Source organism: Oncorhynchus masou, chromosome 13 (genome assembly GCF_036934945.1).
Source record: "Oncorhynchus masou masou isolate Uvic2021 chromosome 13, UVic_Omas_1.1, whole genome shotgun sequence".
NCBI classification, from domain to species: Eukaryota; Metazoa; Chordata; class Actinopteri; order Salmoniformes; family Salmonidae; genus Oncorhynchus; species Oncorhynchus masou.
Window position 1 is genome coordinate 13,598,701 of NC_088224.1, and position 22,333 is coordinate 13,621,033.

Below are 22,333 nucleotides of genomic sequence, written 5' to 3' on the forward strand. Positions count from 1 at the left end.
CCCCATTCTCATCAGCTTATATGTTATTGCCACACCGGTCCATCATGGGGCCAGTGTTTTTAAAACAGGAGATTAGCATGTTCCACCACACTGACTTGACACAGGGGGCACATGAAGTTTGTTTGAGGCTGGCTCCAGGGTGGTCTATTGTCCTGCTCTGTTTATGTCTTCATAAACCTCCCTCTCACACTGCACTGGCACCTGGCCTCCGAGTGCTGCCGACCCTGCATTCATGGACTCACTCTCTCCCCATTTCTACCTAATAGTGGATTTTTATGAGGTGATTGTTAGTTTTGCGAGACAATTAGTTGAATTAATAACGGTAGAATCAAGAAAGTACCCTTTTAAGGGCAAAAGTCTGACAGAATGTTTCATTTTAATTTTGTGTGAAAATGCAACTCGTAAAAAAGAAATGACCAGCATGGTATAAACACCACCTGGTGCTGAGCACTCAGGAAGTAGACCACCATCTAAGCCAGTCTATACGTCAAGATGAATAAATACAATCTATTTCAAATAAACAAAGGTCTATATAATGTAGACAATGTTTGCACCATTGTCTCATTAAAAGCTATTGTAACAACACCTCTAGCAGTATTACTGTACTTTGAGAGCTTTGCGATGGACCGGCACTATCCTGTCAGGGTCCATGGGCTAAAAACAAGCCTAAACACTTGTCACAGTGACAAAGCACAGAACGGCAGGCATATTTCAACTCTCTTTACCCAAAGTGTCTTGGAAACGGGGTATATTAGGATGTACATAGCAGATCCTGAAGTAAAGCTTTAACGTGCCCTTTCAGGCGGCTATAGTCTGGACTACAGCACCTTTGTACCTTCCAGTGGCGTACCGAAAGTAAACAAAAGAAAACAGCACCAAAATAAAATATTGACAGAGTCACATTCCTTTATTAAGTGTTGTGCTTTTCAGATGCATATTCAATGGACATTGTGAGCATATAGACATAGAATGGCCCAGCTGGAATCGTAGCCATGACCATGTCATTGCAAACCCCGTGCTCTAGCAGATGGGTCACACAGGAGCCTACATGTCCCCACGGTCTTTCTCTTCACGTAGAGGACTGACCTCAGAGAGGCTGTACAGAGACTTAACATGGTCCTGGTGTTGGTATTCATTGACAGGCACATTACAGACCTCCTCCAGGGTGATCCTGGGAGTCACCGACGCCTTCAGCCTCTACACCAGGGGAGAGTAATACATTCATATATCTGCCCATCAACACATCATCCATCCATCCATTCATCCATCCATATAATGGATTAATGTGCATTTACATACAAACCTTACCGCTAAGCAAGTGCCTTTCCTTCCAAGAAGCTCATGCATGGCTCCAAGAGGGATCCAGCCAACGGACAGAAAGATGATGATCCATGCGACACCTTCAGCCCATGCTGGGTAGAGATATGTCTTCTCGTAAAGAAGTGGTTTGTGCTGGACCATGGCAGTGACCAATATGGCCTGCAGGTAGAAATTGGTTGGGAAAAGAGTTTACCTTTCAAGGTAAAAAAATAAATAATCATAGCCTTACAGCTGCAGTAGGGTTGGACAGGCATTCCTGTGTATATTAAGACACCACGGATTCGGTTTTTCATCCCTGGATTGAGGTACGTTTTCCTAGTCATATTTGGATCCGGTGTCTTAATCTAGACAGCCTGTCCGACCCTGGTGCAGCTGTTAGCAAGGATCTTCTGGCTACGTGAAAAATAGCTACGGTTGAATACATACGTTTTTGTTAAACAAATATCTTACTCCCAAAGAAAAGTCCACTGTAAAAGGTCAAATATATGACCGGGAAACGCATTTAAACCCGCAACACAATGCAGCCTGATTTGTATGTATTTATTTAGAGGGTAGACCAGCTTTAATATTGCAGATATATTATGCAATCTATCAATGTAATTGTCTGCATCATTTCTAATCGGCAGGTAGCCTAGTGGTCAGAGCATTGAACTAGTAGCTGAAAGGTTGCGAGATCAAATCCCTAAGCTGACAAGGTAAAAATCTGTCATTCTGGCCCTGAACAAGGCAGTTAACCCACTGTTCCTAGGCCATCATTGAAAATAAGAATTTGTTCTTAACTGACATGTCTAGTAAAATAAATATATACCCCAATATAAACATTATATACACTAGCGGTCAATAGTTTTGGAGCTTTTTCTTTTCTCTATTCTAGAATAATAGTGAAGACATCAAAACTATGAAATAACATATGCAATCATGTAGTAACCAAAAAAGTGTTAAATCAAAATTAATTTTATATTTGAGATTCTTCAAGGTAGCCACACTTTGCCTTGATGACAGCTTTGCACACTCTTGGCATTCTCTCAACCAGCTGCCCTGGATAATCTATGTTTTCCATAGTCAAACTTCAAAGTTAAGGGTTAAGTTTAGGCACTCATTCTGAATGGTTAAGGTAAGTGTTAAGGTTTGAGATAGAGTTAAAACAAAACAACATTAAACCAGTGTCCACAAATGAGATCGAACACACAACCTTCTGATCCAGAGTCATGGGATTACGACCACCTGCCACCCCCTTCCACAACCCAAGCCTACTAGATGTTATTAGCGCTCACTGTTGTCCCTAATGTTCGGTTTTCATGGCATTTCCCGACTTCTTCAGGACATGGACAGATGTCAGATTTCGACATCAAACTTGAACGACCTCCCTGGGATAAGGGCCAGGTCACCCACTGCACTGGGTTAGTGCATGAATGAGGATCTTCAAGTAGACTCACCACGATCAACAGTGGAGAGACCACCAACCAGCAGGCCTTAAAGAAGATGTTTGGAGGCTTTCCCAGAATCCTTTTCACCATGATGGAGAGCCGCCATACTCCTACAAATCAGCAGGAAGTGTAAAGCATTTAAGCAATGATCAGAATGATATATACTTGTTGTATATGAAATCAATCTTTGAAAAGAAAGGTCACATGGCGTTTCCATTGGGGACATGTTCAGAAAATACTTCACAAATCTTCTTTGGAAGCAAGAGGCCTTGTTTTGGAGAGAAAAATTTATGAATAATGTCATACATACTTCAGGTCATTATTATTCAGGGTCAGATGAAGCAAACATATACATTCATTGGGGAAAAGAGCACCATATAAGCTCGCATTGGAGCACTTACCAAATATCCAGCTTAGAGCAACGACTTCAAATAAAGAAGTGAGCATCAGTGTTATGCCAACAGAATAGTCTAACAGCTGGAAGATGTAGACCCCGCCCTGTAAATACCAAGACCCAAGGGCACATAGGTTATTGGTTTGAAAAGGATAATGGCACCAAGGTTACACCTCTTGAAACCAGATACACACACGCATGCACACACACATGCACACACATACACACATACACACACACTTAAACAGAAATACAAGCACACTCACACACCTGAGTAATGCAGGGAAGGCCAAGCAGGAAGGTCAAGAAGCAGAGTAATAGGGTCACCAGCTCTTTATAGTTCAGCATGAGGAGAATCTTTGGGCCAAAGCTGTCCATAACGAAAGTTCCCATGACCTCCACAAGGGCAAACTATACAGACAAAACACACGTTCAACTATACAGACAAAACACATTAAACTACACAGACAAAACACACAAACTATACAGACAAAATACACAAACTATACAGACAAAACACATTAAACTATACAGACAAAACACACATTAAAAAATATAAAGACAAAACACACAAACTATACAGACAAAACACAAACTATACAGACAAAACACACATTAAACTGTACAGACAAAACACACATTCAACTATACAGACAAAATACATTAAACTACACAGAAAAAACACACATTAAACTATACAGACAAAACATGCAAACTATACAGACAAAACACACATTAAAAAATATAAAGACAAAACACACAAACGATACAGACAAAACACAAACTATACAGACAAAACAAGCATTAAACGGTACAGACAAAACACACAAACTATAAAGACAAACACACATTCTATAAACACAAAGCACACATTAAACTATAAAGACAAAACACACATTATACTATACAGAAAAAACACACAAACTATACAGACAAAACACACATTAAACGACACAGACAAAACACACAAACTATACAGACAAAACACACATTCTATAAAGACAAAACACACATTAAACTATAAAGACAAAACACACATTAAACTATACAGACAAAACACACAAACTATACAGACAAAACACACATTCAACTATAGAGACAAAACACATTCAACTATACAGACAAACCACACATTAAACTATACAGACAAAACACACAAAATATACAGACAAAACACACATTCTATAAAGACAAAACACACATTAAACTATAAAGACAAAACACACATTAAACTATACAGATTAAACATTAAACTATGTGCGTGTAAGTGTACGAGTGTGCATGTGTGTGGGTGTGTGCTCAGTGTGTTTCTGTGCTACCAAACCTGACTATCCAGGCCGAGACACATCAGCATGAGGAAGAAGAGGCAGGCCCAGAGCTGAGAGACAGGCATGGTGCTGAAGATCTCTGGGTAAACTACAAATGCCAAACCAGGTCCTGGATAAACACACACACACACACACACACACACACACACACACACACACACACACACACACACACACACACACACACACACACACACACACACACACACACACACACACACACACACACACACACACACACACACACACACACACACACACACACAGACACACACACACACACAATACACAACATAGTGTCACTGTGTCTATGACCATGACATGTTCTGTACATGTGTTTCCAGTAATAGTGTGACAGTTCAGGCAAGAACACATTCTAGACCAGGTATGGCAGTTGCATCATTAAATTCCTTCACACTACATCTTGACTGGCTGCATCACCGCCTGGTATGGCAACTTCTCAGCATCCGACCGTAAAGGCTCTACAGAGGGTAGTACATACGGCCCATCACTGGGGCCAAGCTTCCTGCCATCCAGGACCTCTCTGCCCAGCAGTGTCAGAGGAAGGCTCTAAAAATGGTCAATTTGCCACTCAAGTCACAGTCTGTTCTCTCTGCTACTGCATGGCAAGCAGTACCGGAGCGCCAGGTCTGGGTCCAAAAGGCTCCTGAACAGCTTCCAACCCAAAGTCATAAGACTGCTAAACTGTTCATTAAATGGCTACCCAGACGTTCTGCTTTTCACACCTCACATACATGTACATAGTATTTCAATCAATCACCTAACCAAACCCAATTATTGAAGACGGCGCCGGAGAAGATGGCTGATATTCTACGTGCTCCTAACTGATCGTGTTCTTATGTTCATATTTTTGCCTTTTTTTGTAACTTATTTTTGAAACTTATTTTGAAGATAATGTTGCTGCTATCGTCTCTTATGACCTAACGTGCAATCATTGGAAAATAAAATCGACGACCTACGAGGAAGATTAAACTACCAACGGGACATTAAAAACGGTAATATCTTGTTCTTCACGGAGTCGTGGCTGAACGATGACATTATCAACATACAGCTGGCTGGTTATGCGATGTGTCGACAGGATAGAACAGCGGCATCTGGTAAGACAAGGGGCGGCGGACAATGTATTTTTGTAAATAATAGCTGGTGCATGATATCTAAGGTCTAAAGTCTCAAGGTTTTGTTCGCCTGAGGTAGAGTATCTCATGATAAGCTGTAGACCACACAATTTACCGAGAGAGTTTGCAAATGTATTTTTCGGAGCTGTCTTCATACCACACAGTCCGATGCTGGCACTAAGACCGCACTCAATGAGCTGTATTCTGCCATAAGCAAACAGGAAATGCTCATCCAGAGGCGGCGCTCCTAGTGGCCGGGGACTTTAATGCAGGGAAACTTAAATCTGTTTTACCAAATGTCTATCAGCATGTTAAATGTGCAAAACTATAGACCAGCTTTACTCCACACACAGAGACATGTACAAAGCTCTCCCTCACTCTCCATTGGACTATTCTGACCATAATTATATCCTCCTGATTCCTGCCGACAAGCACAAATAAAACAGGAAGCACCAGTGACTCGGTCAATAAAAAAGTGGTCAGATGAAGCAGATGCTAAGCTACAGGACTGTTTTGCTATCACAGACTGGAATATGTCTGGGATTCATCCTATGGCATTGATGAGTACACCACATCAGTCATTGGCTTCATCAATAAGTGCATCAATGACGTTGTCCCCACAGTGACCGTACGTACATACCCCAACCAGAAGCCATGGATTACAGGCAACATCCACATCGAGCTAAACGCTAAAGCTGCCACTTTCAAGGAGCGGGACTCTAACCCGGAAGCTTATAAGAAATCCTGCTATGCCCTCCGATGAACCATCAAACAGGTAAAGTGTCAATACAGGACTAAGAGCAAATCATACTACACCTGCTCTGACACTCGGCGGATGTGGCAGGGCTTGCAAACCATCACAGACTACAAACGGAGACACAGCCGAGAGCTGCCCAGTGACACAAGCCTACCAGATGAGCTAAACTACTTCTATGCTCACTTCGAGGCAAATAACACTAAAACATGCATGAGAGCACCAGCTGTTCTGGACGACTGTGTGATCACGCTCTCCGCAGCCGATGTGAGTAAGACCTTGTAACAGGTCAACATTCACAAGGCCGGAGGGCAAGATAGATTACCAGGACGTGTACTCCGAGCATGCGCTGACCAACTGGCAAGTGCCTTCACTGACATTTTCAACCTCTCCCTTTCCAATAATACCAACATGTTTTAAGCAGACCCTGTGCTGTGCCCAAGAACACTAAGGTAACCCATCTAAATGACTACCGACCCGTAGCACTCACGTCTGTAGCCATGAAGTGCTTTGAAAGGGTGGTCATGGCTCACATCAACACCATTACCCCAGAAATCCTACACCCACTCCAATTTGACTACAGCTCAGCTTTCAACATCATAGTGCCCTCAAAGCTCATCAATAAGCTAAGGACCTTGGGACTGTACACCTCCCTCTGCAACTGGATCCTGGACTTCCTGACGGGCCGCCCCTAGGTGGTAAGGGTAAGTAACAACACATCCGCCATGCTGATCCTCAACACAGGGGCGCCTCAGGGGTGTGTGTTCAGCCCCCTCCTGTACTCCCTGTTCACTCATGACTGCACGGCCAGGCACGACTCCAACACGATCATTAAAGTACACTGACGACACAACAGTGGTAGGCCTGATCACCGACAACGACGAGACAGCCTATAGGGAGGAGGTCAGAGACCTGGCTGTGTGGAGCCAGGACAACAACCTCTCCCTCAACATGATGAAGACAAAGGAGATGATTGTGGACTACAGGAAAAGGAGGCCTGAGCATGCCCCCATTTTCATCGACGGAGCTGCAATGGAGCAGGTTGAGAGCTTCAAGTTCCTTGCTGTCCACATCACCAACAAACTAACATGGTCCAAACACACCATGACAGTCATGAAGAGGGCACAACAAAACATATTCCCCCGCAGGAGACTGAAAAGATCTGGCATGGGTCCTCAGATCCTCAAAAGGTTCTACAGCTGCACCTTTGAGAGCATCCCGACCGGTTGCATCACTGTCTGTTATGACAACTGCTCGGCCTACGACCGCAAGGCACTGTGGAGGGTAGTGCGTACGGCCCAATACATCACTGGGGCCAAGCCTCCTGCCATCCAGGACCTGTCTACCAGGTGGTGTTAGAGGAAGGCCCTAAAAAGATTCCAGCCACCCTAGTCATAGACTGTTCACTCTGATACCTCACAGCGCCAACTCTAGTTCCAAGAGGCTTCTAAACAGCTTCTACCCCCAAGCCAGTAGACTCCTGAACATCTAATCAAATGGCTACCCAGACAATTTGCACTGCCTCCCCCCACATTATTTTACATCGCTGCTACTCTCTGTTATTATCTATGCATAGTCACTTCAATAACTCTACCTACATGTACACTACCGTTCAAAAGTTTAGGGTCACTTAGAAATGACCTTGTTTTTGAAAGAAAAGCACAGTGAAGAGGCAACTCCATGATGCTGGTCTTCTAGACAGAGTTGCAAAGAAAAAGCCATATCTCAGATTAGCCAATAAAAATAAAATATTAAGATGGTCAAAAGAACACAGACACTGGACAGAGGAACTCTGCCTAGAAGGCCAACATCCCGGATTTGCCTCTTCGTTGTTGACATTGAGACTGGTGTTTTGCGGGTACTATTTAATGAAGCTGCCAGTTGAGGACTTGTAAGGTGTCTGTTTCTCCAACTAGACACACTAATGTACTTTTACCATTCTGTTTCTTGGCAATTTCTTCATGTAATAGCCTTCATTTCTCAGATCAAGAATAGACTGGTGGGTTTCAGAAGAAAGGTCTTTGTTTCTGGCCATTTTGAGCCTGTAATCGAACCTACAAATGCTAGTGCTCCAGATACTCAACTAGTCTAAAGAAGTCCGATTTTATTGCTTCTTTAATCAGCACAAAAGTTTTCAGCTGTGTTAACATAATTGCAAAAGGGTTTTCTAATGATCAATTAGCCTTTTAAAATGATAAACTTGGATTAGCTAACACAACGTGCCATTGGAACACAGGAGTGATGGTTGCTGATAATGGGCCTCTGTACGCCTATGTAGATATTCCATTAAAAATCAGCCATTTCCAGTACTCCTTGTATATAGTCTCGTTTATGTTATTTTATTGTGTAATTATTTCATTTTTATCTATTTGTTAATTTTCTTCCTTTTTAACTGCATTGTTGGGAAAGGACTCGTAAGTAAGCATTTCACTGTAAAGTCTACACTTGTTGTATTTGGCGCATGTGACAATTAAAATGTGATTTGATTTGACTGTTTATTAGATGTACTTTAGAACCTGCTCATTCTTATTATTATTATTTGCCCTCTGCTGCCACCTTTAGGCCCAAACCTATAAAAGCTACCAACACCAAAACAACTTTGAAACGTCCAGGCTGAACGTCTGCAGTTTGCTATAAAAAAATTACATTATTTTCCAATCGTTTCATTATGAATAGAACTGTTATTTGTTTGTTCCGTTCAACTGTTCCGGCCAGCAAAATAAAATTCTGTCAAAGATTTTCAGCTGGCATGAAGACACTGGAAGAAGTTTCTGATTGACAGAGGGATGGCTCTGATGTACAACAGCAAAAAATTCTCAGAGCGTAAATTAAAGTTTTAACCAGTTCTCACGCTTTTAAGATAACAGTTCTGTTTCCAGAACAGTATAGATCAGATGTGTTCACGCTTTTGATTCTGTTCATTGAAAAATGTTGTTATTTTCTGGTTTTCTGTTCTGTTCCCTGAACTGGTTACAACCCCTAAATACTACTAATACTTTTCACCCTACAACCACGTTTTCATCAATTCCAATGAATTTCAATGGCCGTAAAGACTTGAATGGGAAAGGTTCCAGTCGTAATTAGTCTTCCCACCGTTGAAGCTCGAAACATCATTCAATCTTTAAAATGTGCAGACCGGCCTGGAATAGGTTGCTTGTATTCAGCTTTTTTTATACAATTTATACTTTTTGTCCAATGCTCTTGAACCGTTAAAGCTACCAACACCAAACAACTTTAAAACGTGCGGGCTGACACTGGTGCTTCAAAAACACATGTAATACCACATACCTTTTTACACTCCAAACATATTTGCCTAAATCCCAATGCATTTCAATGGCCATAAACTGGAATGGGGAAAACCCTATTACTACCATTACTACCCCTGTATCTACCACTACTGTTACTATTTCAAAACCAGAAATACTTCAAGACTACCAACCACCCCATATTTACTTCAAGACGAGCAGGCACACCACATTTACTTCAGACTAACAAGCAGACTAGCAAGCACACCACATTTACTTCAGACTAACAAGCAGACTAGCAAGCACACCACATTTACTTCAGACTAGCAGGCACACCACATTTACTTCAGACTAACAAGCAGACTAGTAACACACCACATTTACTTCAGACTAGCAAGCAGACTAGCAAGCACACCACATTTACTTCAGACTAACAAGCAGACTAGCAAGCACACCACATTTACTTCAGACTAGCAAGCAGACTAGCAAGCACACCACATTTACTTCAGACTAACAAGCAGACTAGCAAGCACACCACATTTACTTCAGACTAGCAGGCACACCACATTTACTTCAGACTAACAAGCAGACTAGCAAACACATCACATTTACTGCAGACTAACAAGCAGACTAGCAAGCACACCACATTTACCTCAGACTAGCAAGCAGACTAGCAAGCACACCACATTTACTTCAGACTAACAAGCACACCACATCTACTTCGGACTAGCAAGCAGACTAGCAACACACCACATTTACTTCAGACTAGCAAAACACCACATTTACTTCAGACTAGCGACACACCACATTTACTTCAGACTAGCAACACACCACATTTACTTCACTAAATTTCATTTTCTAGATACTATTTCTATTGGATTACATCAAGGAATACTTTGTGATAATTCAGTATAATTTGTTGTTCATTTAAAGTGGGATAAGTTCTCTTTAGCAACTACATTCAGTTTTCACAATCTGTACATAACCCCAGTTTAGGGGCGGCATGGTAGCCTAGTGGTTAGATTGTTGGACCAGTAACTGAAAGGTTGCAAGTTCATATCCCCGAGCTGACAGGGTACAAATCTGTCATTCTGCCCCTGAACAGGCAGTTAACCCACTGTTCCTAGGACGTCATTGAAAATAAGAATTTGTTATTAACTGATTTGCCTAGTAAAATAAAATATTTAAAAAATTTGCTCTGGTCAAGGGTGTTATGTGAAGATTGCTGATGCTGAGCATTCTTCAACAAAACAAGCAAAAGGACAATATAGGAATAAGGGAGAATCATACTACACAGGCTCCGACTCCCACCACATGTGGCAGGGGCGACAGTCCATTACGGATTACAAAGGAAGACCCAGCCATGATCTGCCCAACGATGCCTCTCTACCAGATGAACTCAATACATTTTATGCACGCTTCAACAATAACAACACCGTGCCGGGTGTGAGGGCCCCCACCAATCCAGAGGACTGGGTGATCTGTCTCTGAGGCCGACGTGAGTAAGGTCTTTAATCAGGTAAACACTCGCAAGGCCGTGGGGGCAGATGGTATTCCAGTATTCCAGGCATATTCACTGTCCTTTTCAACCTCTCCTTGTTCCAGTCTGTAATCCTCACATGTCTTTAACTGACCACCATCATTCCTGTTCCTAAGAACTCTAACACCGTACCCAAACTGGACACGCCCGTGTGCCATCGTGGCCAAATAGATTTTGTCCCCCCACACCAAACATGATCACGACACGCAGGTTGAAATATCAAAACAAACTCTGAACCAATTATATTAATTTGGGGACAGGTCGAAAATCATTAAACATTTAAGGCAATTTAGCTAGCTTGCTTGCTGTTGCTAGATCATTTTTCCTGTGATATAAACGTTGATTTGTTATTTTACCTGAAATGCACAAGGTCCTCTAATCCGACAATTAATCCCACACATAAAATGGTCAACCGAATCGTTTCTAGTCATCTCTCCTCCTTCCAGGCTTTTTCTTCTTTGGACTTTATATGGTGATTAGCATCTAACTTTCATAGTATTACCACGACGACCGACGAACTCAGTTCGTCTTTCAATCACCAATGTGGGTATAACCAATGAGAGATGGCATGTGGGTATCTGCTTCTATAAACCAATGAGGAGATGGGAGAGACAGGACTTGCATAGCGTTCAGCGTCACAAATAGAACTGACTTCTATTTTTGTGCTTGGCAACGCAGTTGGTCATTGGCGTGCACAAGTAGTGTGGGTGCAACATTTGAATAACAAGTATGTGTACATTTATTTTGCAACTCTTGGGCACGCAACACAAGCGGTGTGGTCAGCATGTAAGGATTCATTCCACAACGATTACCGCCCTGTAGCAGTCACATCTGTAATCATGAAGTGCTTTGAAAGACTGGTTATGACACACACCCTAGACCCACATCCTAGACCCACTCCAATTTGCATACCAACCCAACAGATACATAGACGATGCAAACTCAATTGCACTCCACACTGCCCTCACCCACCTAGATAAGAGGAATACCTATGTGAGAATACTGTTCATTGATTACAGCTCAGCGTTCAACACCATTGTCCCCTCCAAGCTCGTCACCAGGTTTAGGGCCCTGGGACTAAACACCCCCCTCTGCAACTGGATCCTAGACTTCCTGACAGGCCGACCCCTAGGTGTGTGAGGGTAGGCAACATCACCTCAGCCCCCACCTGTAATCCCTGTTCACCCACGACTGCGTGGCCATGCACGACTCCAACACCATCATCAAGTTTGCTGACGACACGCCGGTGGTAGGCCTGATCACCAACAATGAGACAGCCTACAAGGCGGCACCACACCACACTGCCAGGATAACGACCTCTCCTTCAACCTCAGTAAGACCAAGGAGCTGATCATGGACTACCGGGAATGAGGGGGCGAGCACGCCCCCATCTACATAGACGAGGCTGCAGTGGAGCGGGTCGAGAGCCCTAGGGATTTACTAGGGATTTAACATGGTCCACACACAGTTGGACAGTCGTAAAAAGGGTGCGACAGCGCCTCTTACCCCTCAGGAGGTTGAAAATGTTTGGCATGGGCCCTCAAATCCTCAAACATTTCTACAGCTGCACCATTGAGAGCACCTTGACTGGCTGAATCACTGCTTGGTATGGCATCTGCACCGCTCTCAATCGCATGGCGCTACAGAGGGTGGTGCAGACCGCCCAGCTCCCTGCCATCCAGGTCTTGTATATCAGGCGGTGTGAAAGGAAGGTCCGTAAAATGATTAAAGACTCCAGCCACCCAAGCCATAGGCCATTCTCTGTACTTCTGCACAACAAGTGTTACCGTTGCATCAAGTCTGACATCAACGGGCCTCTGAACAGCTTCTATCCCCAAGCCATAACACTGCTAAATAAATAGCTAACAAAACGACTACACAGACTATCTGAGTTGACCCTCTGGTTTAATATTTATTCTTGCGCTGTCTCTATGCACACTCACAGGACACTCACGCACACTGACTCTCCAACACACACACACACACACACACACACACACACACACACACACACACACACACACACACACACACACACACACACACACACACACACACACACACACACACACACACACACACACACACACACACACACACACACACACACACACACACACACACTAAATTTGCTCACACATATCATGCACACACATTAAAATGGACTCTACACGAATGCACACACACACACACTCACATGCATTCATCATAGATGAGATGTTGCTGCTACTCTGTTAATCATATATCCTATATCCCTCTATCACTCCAGTATCCCTACACATTGTAAATATGGTATTAGAACTGACTCTGTATATAGCTTCTTACTTTCTCGTGTTCTTCTTATTTCTCCTGTGTTTTTGTTCTTTTTAGTAATACATTGACATTGATTACTGCATTGTTGGGATTAGAGCTAGCAAGCAAGGCATTTCCCTGTACTTGTGTACATGACATTAAAACCTGAAAAAGATGCCTGTTGAAAAATGCTCAGAATCAGCAAACCACATGTAATGCAGTGGACCAGAGCTAAGTCCTCCTGAACATTACCTCCAACAGTCAGTAACACCCTGGACCAGAGCTAAGTCCTCCTGAACATTACCTCCAACAGTCAGTAACACCCTGGACCAGAGCTAAGTCCTCCTGAACAGTACCTCCAACAGTCAGTAACACCCTGGACCAGAGCTAAGTCCTCCTGAACAGTACCTCCAACAGCCAGTAACGCCCTGGACCAGAGCTAAGTCCTCCTGAACAGTACCTTCAACAGCCAGTTGCTCCACTTGGAGGTGGCGCACATGTGCCATGTAGCCGATGCCAGAGAACATGACGAAGCCAGCAAAAATACTGGTGGCAGAGTTCGCCAAAGTGACAATCATTGCATCCCTGCCGCACACAAAAGATAATGATGAGTTCATTGTTTACGATTATGAAGTATTTCATTCAGATGAAATCCATAGTTCTGTAGAAGTGCAACACGAGCACCACACCAGGAGGCAGTCAGTTTGTATGGGGCCAAATACTGTATATCTGTGTGTTTGTTAGCAATGGCAGTGCAATGTGCAAAATGTCACACGTAAGCAAACACAAAAGCTTTCTATAGACTACCTGAGGATGTTATTGTTGACCTTGTTGTGGCTGGCCATAGACAGTAAGCAGCCAAATCCAATGCCTATTGAGTAGAAGATCTGAGCAGTAGCATCAATCCATACCTGTGAAAAAGATTACCTTATTGTCCATTAACTTGCAGAGAATGGACATTTGTCTTTATGCTTATGTCCCCTGAGACACACACACATGGGAAGCAATGGGCCAGCCCCAGTGCAGTGCCCCAGGAGCTAGTTGTAACAACAGTATACAAAAGCAAACGCTTGACAGTTACTTTTTTACAACAGGAGCTGGTTAAACATTGTTTTCTCTAGACAAATAAAAACACCACTGCCTGGAAACATGAAACAATGAGCGGGCATTCCTGAGGTCAAACTGTCATCTAACACTTCTCACATAATGGCTCAAACATGGGTAGGTACAGTGTTATAGACTGACAAAGTCATTATTTTATGGGAGCAAGACCTGCAAACTGACTAAGAAAATCAGTGTAGGGGAACCTAACCAAGACCATCACAATGAGTATAACAACGTGTCTATGTCATTAATTCATGAATAAGATCACTTCTTCAAGTCGAAGTCACTTCTTCAAGTCGAAGTCACTTCTTCAAGTCGAAGTCACTTCTTCAAGTCGAAGTCAAGTCAAAGTTTATGAGTGCTTTGACCCACTCACGTGTATCTCTCCCAGTTTGTTCCATTTGGGTGTCAGGAAGAACAGAATGCCATCCAGGGCTCCTGGTAGTCGGACATTGTTGAACAGAAGAGCCAGAAGGACCACATATGGAAACAGTGCTGTGAAGTACACCACCTGTGGATGGTACACACACACACACACACGCGCACACACACACACGCGCACACACACACACACATACACGCGCACGCACGCGCGTGCGCACACACACACACACACGCACACGCACGTGCACGCGCACGCACGCGCACGCACACACACACACACACACACACACACGCACACACACACACGCACATGCACGCGCACGCACACACACACACACACACACACACACACACACACACACACACACACACACACACACACACACACACATGTTGAGTGTGTGGAGTGATTCGAGTGTCACACCACAACAGTTCTCCCCGACACTCATCATTAGTAGAGCAGAATCACTTTCATGAAGTGCTCTGTTGGGTATCCAATGTAACAATGGTCAGGAGGGATGGACAACTTTGCCAGTGGATCTGATCCCCTTGAAGACACAGAAGAATAGGATGACCCAGATCAGCAGGAGAATTCCAACCAGCTCCCATCGCAGGTGGCCCACAGTCTCAATCCCCTCAGTGATTTCCAGGAGCCTATGGCTAAATACACGACAGTATTTAAGTGTAATGATGCTACATTCTTGGTGAATTAAAAACAACTAGTGTGTTGTGAATTTGGTTAAACCAACATCACAGCTTGAAGTGACATTGAATAAGAACGGTTAAAATGTTACTGTAATGTAAAACCTACTCAAAGAATTGTTTAGTGGCGGACTGTAGGTGTGTGGTGGTGTTTTCCATGAAGCTGGAACAGTTCTCTGGAATGTTCCAGGTGGCATTACAGAGCTGCCATGGCAACGGGGCTGTGAAGGAGTGGAAGAGGTAGTACAGAACCCAGGTCAGGACTGTGTTGTTGTAGGAGGCCACGATGAAGGACAGCATCACCATGGCCACACCCACACCTGGAGATCAACAACAACAAACATGGAATAAACATAGCATAGGTTAAAGGTCAAATAAAATAAAGAATGATACAGGCTCTAGTATTCTGTTGCTTGTGGTCTCTCTTGATATACAACTGACTTCATAATACTGGTCAATTATATCCTGTAATGAAAGATCTTCCCTTTTTTTGTGGCAAAAGTTATCCCACCTTTCATTAGAGGACAGATGTCGATGAATGCTTCAACAGGTCCTCTTTTTGTGTACTGCCCCACTGTAAACTCCATGAACACCAGCGGGATGGCACACAGACACATCATGGTGAGATAGGGAATGAGGAATGCACCTGATTAGAGGAGATGGTAATTATATGGAGAAATCAATGGTAAAACATTTCATCTAATAATAGTGTATTAAACCTATTATAAGAGCTCCCAGGGTAATGTTGTACTCCATAATCTTCCATGAACTTACCTCCGCCATCGCTGAAGCAGACGTATGGAAAGCGCCACACATTTCCAATTCCGACTGCATAGCCTACTGAAGAAAGGATGAACTCTGCACGATTGGCCCATGTCTCTCGTTCTTTTGGTAGTCTGTCCATCGTCTGAGAAAGGTTTGACCCCAACAACCAACAGAGACTCCTCTCCACAGATTTATAATATTTTCATCTTTCGCCAAAAATGTATGATTTACAGGAAAATGTGTTGGAAAGCGGAGAGGGATGTCTTCCATTTTCTGCGAAAAAAAAAATGATAACAAAAAAAATGAATGATTTACAGAAGATTAACTGGCGACTAGAAAATACAAATGTGGCCATGTCTATAATGGGAATTCATAGATTGATTCTGATTTTGATGTTGTCACAAAGTTTTGAAGTTGCCTCATGACTACATGCTCTAAGTCATGCCTTGTGTTTGTGTTGGGACAGACTGTAAGTTCAAGTTTAACAGACTGTTTACACTCCAACTAGACTGACCCAAGGAGTTTGTCTACCTTCTATGCAAATGTGTAAACCGGCTAAAACAAACTGGAGTGAAAACACATACTACATGGATATATGAATTAGAATCTCTATAAACATTACAAGCTCAAGGGCTTAGTCTTCTCAACAACGTACGTCATTAGAATATACCGTACATTACAGACTTTAAACCTGATTAAGGTTTAGGTAATACAAAAATATCACCAATACAATATGACGAGATTCAGACACTTAGTACTGCAAGGCACTTAGAGAGATGAAAGATGAGAATCCTGATCTCCGTTCCAAATGGCACACTATTCCCTATGTAGTGCACTATTTTCAACTATGACCCTATGGGCCCTGGTCAAAAGTAGTGGATTATAAAGGAAATAGGGAACCATTTGGATTGCAAACTGGGTTATTTCTCCCCTCTTTTGGCTTTCTGTCTGGCGTTACATTAAGCAGAGTCCTATTGACAGTGACTTATTAAATGCTACGTGCTTCAAAATCATCCGTCTCACTCCCCGGACAGCCTGTACTCGTCCTGGTCTGACCAGGTAAAAACAACATCCTGGTGGTTAATCATAGAGAATGAGAGAAGCGAAGGGTTTCCCCCGTTTCTCTGCCGTTATTAATGAAAGAAGCAACGGTGGCTGCAAAGTTTAGTTTAATAGAATAAAGAGAGGAAGGTCCCCTTCATAGCCATACTGTTTACAGTCCTGTTTCATAGCCATACTGTTTACAGTCCTGTTTCATAGCCATACTGTTTACAGTCCTGTTTCATAGCCATACTGTTTACAGTCCTGTTTCATAGCCATAATGTTTACAGTCCTGTTTCATAGCCATAATGTTTACAGTCCTGTTTCATAGCCATACTGTTTACAGTCCTGTTTCATAGCCATAATGTTTACAGTCCTGTTTCATAGCCATACTGTTTACAGTCCTGTTTCATAGCCATAATGTTTACAGTCCTGTTTCATAGCCATAATGTTTACAGTCCTGTTTCATAGCCATAATGTTTACAGTCCTGTTTCATAGCCATAATGTTTACAGTCCTGTTTCATAGCCATAATGTTTACAGTCCTGTTTCATAGCCATAATGTTTACAGTCCTGTTTCATAGCCATAATGTTTACAGTCCTGTTTCATAGCCATAATGTTTACAGTCCTGTTTCATAGCCATAATGTTTACAGTCCTGTTTCATGGCCATAATGTTTACACTCCTGTTTCATAGCCATAATGTTTACAGTCCTGTTTCATAGCCATAATGTTTACAGTCCTGTTTCATGGCCATACTGTTTACAGTCCAGTTTCATAGCCATAATGTTTACAGTCCTGTTTCATAGCCATCATGTTTACAGTCCTGTTTCATAGCCATAATGTTTACAGTCCTGTTTCATAGCCATAATGTTTACAGTCCTGTTTCATAGCCATAATGTTTACAGTCCTGTTTCATGGCCATAATGTTTACACTCCTGTTTCATAGCCATAATGTTTACAGTCCTGTTTCATAGCCATAATGTTTACAGTCCTGTTTCATGGCCATACTGTTTACAGTCCAGTTTCATAGCCATAATGTTTACAGTCCTGTTTCATAGCCATCATGTTTACAGTCCTGTTTCATAGCCATAATGTTTACAGTTCTGTTTCATAGCCATAATGTTTACAGTCCTGTTTCATAGCCATAATGTTTACAGTCCTGTTTCATAGCCATACTGTTTACAGTCCTGTTTCATGGCCATAATGTTTACAGTCCTGTTTCATAGCCATAATGTTTACAGTCCTGTTTCATAGCCATAATGTTTACAGTCCTGTTTCATAGCCATAATGTTTACAATCCTGTTTCATAGCCATAATGTTTACAATCCTGTTTCATAGCCATAACGTTTACAGTCCTGTTTCATAGCCATAAAGTTTACAGTCCTGTTTCATAGCCATAATGTTTACAGTCCTGTTTCATAGCCATAATGTTTACAGTCCTGTTTCATAGCCATAATGTTTACAGTCCTGTTTCATAGCCATACTGTTTACAGTCCTGTTTCATAGCCATAATGTTTACAGTCCTGTTTCATAGCCATCATGTTTACAGTCCTGTTTCATAGCCATAATGTTTACAGTCCTGTTTCATAGCCATAATGTTTACAGTCCTGTTTCATAGCCATAATGTTTACAGTCCTGTTTCATGGCCATAATGTTTACAGTCCTGTTTCATAGCCATAATGTTTACAGTCCTGTTTCATAGCCATAATGTTTACAGTCCTGTTCCATGGCCATAATGTTTACAGTCCTGTTTCATAGCCATAATGTTTACTGTTCAGTTTCATAGCCATGATGTTTACAGTCCTGTTTCATGGCCATAATGTTTACAGTCCTGTTTCATAGCCATAATGTTTACAGTCCTGTTTCATGGCCATAATGTTTACAGTCCTGTTTCATAGCCATACTGTTTACAGTCCTGTTTCATAGCCATAATGTTTACAGTCCTGTTTCATAGCCATAATGTTTACAGTCCTGTTTCATAGCCATAATGTTTACAGTCCTGTTTCATGGCCATAATGTTTACAGTCCTGTTTCATAGCCATAATGTTTACAGTCCTGTTTCATAGCCATAATGTTTACTCTCCAGTTTCATAGCCATAATGTTTACAGTCCTGTTTCATGGCCATAATGTTTACAGTCCTGTTTCATAGCCATAATGTTTACAGTCCTGTTTCATAGCCATAATGTTTACAGTCCTGTTTCATGGCCATAATGTTTACAGTCCTGTTTCATAGCCATAATGTTTACAGTTCTGTTTCATGGCCATAATGTTTACAGTCCTGTTTCATGGCCATAATGTTTACAGTCCTGTTTCATAGCCATAATGTTTATTGTCCAGTTTCATAGCCATAATGTTTACAGTCCTGTTTCATAGCCATAATGTTTACAGTTCTGTTTCATGGCCATAATGTTTACAGTCCTGTTTCATGGCCATAATGTTTACAGTCCTGTTTCATAGCCATAATGTTTACAGTCCTGTTTCATGGCCATAATGTTTACAGTCCTGTTTCATAGCCATAATGTTTACAGTCCTGTTTCATAGCCATAATGTTTACAGTCCTGTTTCATAGCCATAATGTTTACAGTCCTGTTTCATAGCCATAATGTTTACAGTCCTGTATCATGGCCATAATGTTTACAGTCCTGTTTCATAGCCATAATGTTTACAGTCCTGTTTCATAGCCATAATGTTTACATTCCTGTTTCATAGCCATAATGTTTACAGTCCTGTTTCATGGCCATAATGTTTACAGTCCTGTTTCATAGCCATAATGTTTACAGTCCTGTTTCATAGCCATAATGTTTACAGTCATGTTTCATGGCCATAATGTTTACTGTCCTGTTTTATAGCCATAATGTTTACAGTCCTGTTTCATAGCCATAATGTTTACAGTCCTGTTTCATAGCCATAATGTTTACAGTCCTGTTTCATAGCCATAATGTTTATGACAGTGCCTTGGTTTATACACTATACCAGTGGTTCTCAACTGGTTTATACACTAGACCAGTAGTTCTCAACTGGTTTATACACTAGACCAGTAGTTCTCAACTGGTTTATACACTAGACCAGTGGTTCTCAACTGGTTTATACACTAGACAAGTAGTTCTCAACTGGTTTATACACTAGACAAGTAGTTCTCAACTGGTTTATACACTAGACAAGTATTTCTCAACTGGTTTATGCACTAGACCAGTGGTTCTCAACTGGTTTATAAACTAGACCAGATGTTCTCAACTGGTGCGGAATGCAAATTGGAGTGGGTCTAGGTCTTCTGGGATAACGGTGTTAATGTGAGCCATAACCAGCTTTTCGAAAAACACTTCATGGCTACCGACATGAGTGCTACAGGTCGGTAGTCATTTAGGCAGGTTACCTTAGTATTCTTGGGCACAGGGACAATGGTAGACTGCTTGAAACATGTTGGTATTACAGACTCAGACAGAGAGAGGTTGAAAATGTCAGTGAAGACACTTGCCAGTTGGTCAGCGCATGCTCGGAGTACATGTCCTGGTAATCAATCTGGCCCTGCGGCCTTGTGAATGATGACCTGTTGAAAGGTCTTACTCACATTGGCTGCGGAGAGCGTGATCACACAGTCGTCCAGAACAGCTGATGCTCTCATGCATGTTTCAGTGTTTCTTGCCTCAAAGCGGGCATAGAAGTTATTTAGCTCGTTTGGTGGGCTCATGTCACTGCAACTCTCGGCTGTGCTTCCCTTTGTAGTCTGTAATAGTTTGCAGGCCCTGCCACATCCTACGAGCGTCAGAGCTGGTGTCGTACGATTCAATTGTATTCCTGTATTGACGCATTGCTTGTTTGATGGTTCGTCAGAGGGCATAGCGGGATTTCTTATAAGCTTCCGGGTTAGAGTCCCGCTCCTTGAATGCGGAAGCTCTATCCTTTAGCTCAGTGCGGATGTTGCCTGTGGCATCCATGGCTTCTGGTTTGGGTAAATATGTACGGTCACTGTGGGGATGACGTCCTCGATGCACTTATTGAGGAAGCCAGTGACTGATGTGGTGTACTCATCAAAGCCATCGGAAGAATCCCGGAACATATTCCAGTCTGTGCTAACAAAACAGTCCTGTAGCTTAGCATCTGCTTCATCTGACCACTTTTTTATTGACCGAGTCACTGGTGCTTCCTGCTTTAATTTGTGCTTGTAAGCAGGAATCAGGAGAATAGAATTATGGTCAGATTTGCCAAATGGAGGGTGAGGGAGAGCTTTGTACCCGTCTCTGTGTGTGGAGTAAAGATTTAATTTTCCTTGCATTAATGTCCCCGGCCACTAGGGGCGCCGACCTCTGGATGAGCGTTTTCCTGTTTGCTTATGGCGGTAGACATCTCATTGAGTTCAGTCTTACTGCCAGCATCGGTCTGTGGGATATGTAGACAGCTACAAAAAATACAGATGAAAAATCTCTAGGTATCATGCTCATGAGATGCTCCACCAGAGACAAGCAAAACCTTGACACTTCCTTAAATATCATGCACCCGCTGTTGTTTACATATATGCATAGGCCCCCCTCCTCGTGTCTTACCAGAAGCTGCTGGTAATACACTTTATCATGCCAATAAGGTGTATAACCTGCCAGCTGTGTGTTCTTAATGTTGTCGTTCAGCCACGACTCAGTGAAACACAGGATTGTCAGGATTTGGCCAGGGTTGTTCTGGGTTTTGGTCACTAGATGCCCCCATTGTGCTTTTTGACCTTATGTTTTTTCCCTTGTTCCCCATTATTATTTGCACCTGTGCCTCGTTTCCCCTGATTGTATTTAAACCCTTAGTTTCCCTCAGTTCTGTGCTCTGTGTTTGTATGTTAGCACCCAGCCCTAGTGTTCTGTGTATTCTTGTCGATTCCGGTGGATGCTCTTGTGGAATTCTGTTTTTGTTTTTGAG

The 22,333-nt window shown here is 42.4% G+C and overlaps 1 protein-coding gene across 1 annotated transcript; it reads right to left on the bottom strand.

Annotated features, from left to right (window-relative positions):
• Positions 1-1,044: 1,044 nt before the first annotated feature.
• Positions 1,045-16,530, bottom strand: LOC135553267 (sodium- and chloride-dependent betaine transporter-like). Its single transcript, XM_064985440.1, has 13 exons — positions 16,401-16,530; positions 16,138-16,272; positions 15,736-15,946; positions 15,452-15,584; positions 14,917-15,051; positions 14,244-14,347; positions 13,897-14,021; positions 4,466-4,578; positions 3,412-3,552; positions 3,149-3,245; positions 2,757-2,857; positions 1,309-1,479; positions 1,045-1,197 (listed from the first exon to the last, which is right to left on the bottom strand). The coding sequence occupies exons 1-13, from the start codon at positions 16,528-16,530 to the stop codon at positions 1,045-1,047; spliced, it is 1,749 nt and encodes a 582-aa protein (XP_064841512.1).
• Positions 16,531-22,333: the final 5,803 nt, after the last annotated feature.

Bases quoted from the DNA above. Each gene is read 5' to 3' on its own strand.
- LOC135553267 (XM_064985440.1), bottom strand. From the start codon at position 16,530: ATGGACAGACTACCAAAAGAACGAGAGACATGGGCCAATCGTGCAGAG. The intron at 4,579-13,896 runs GTACTGTTCAGG...GTGTTTATCCAG, and splicing joins GGAGCAACTGGCTGTTGAAG to GACCTGGTTTGGCATTTGTA. The intron at 2,858-3,148 runs GTAAGTGCTCCA...GCTGATTTGTAG, and splicing joins TGCTCTAAGCTGGATATTTG to GAGTATGGCGGCTCTCCATC.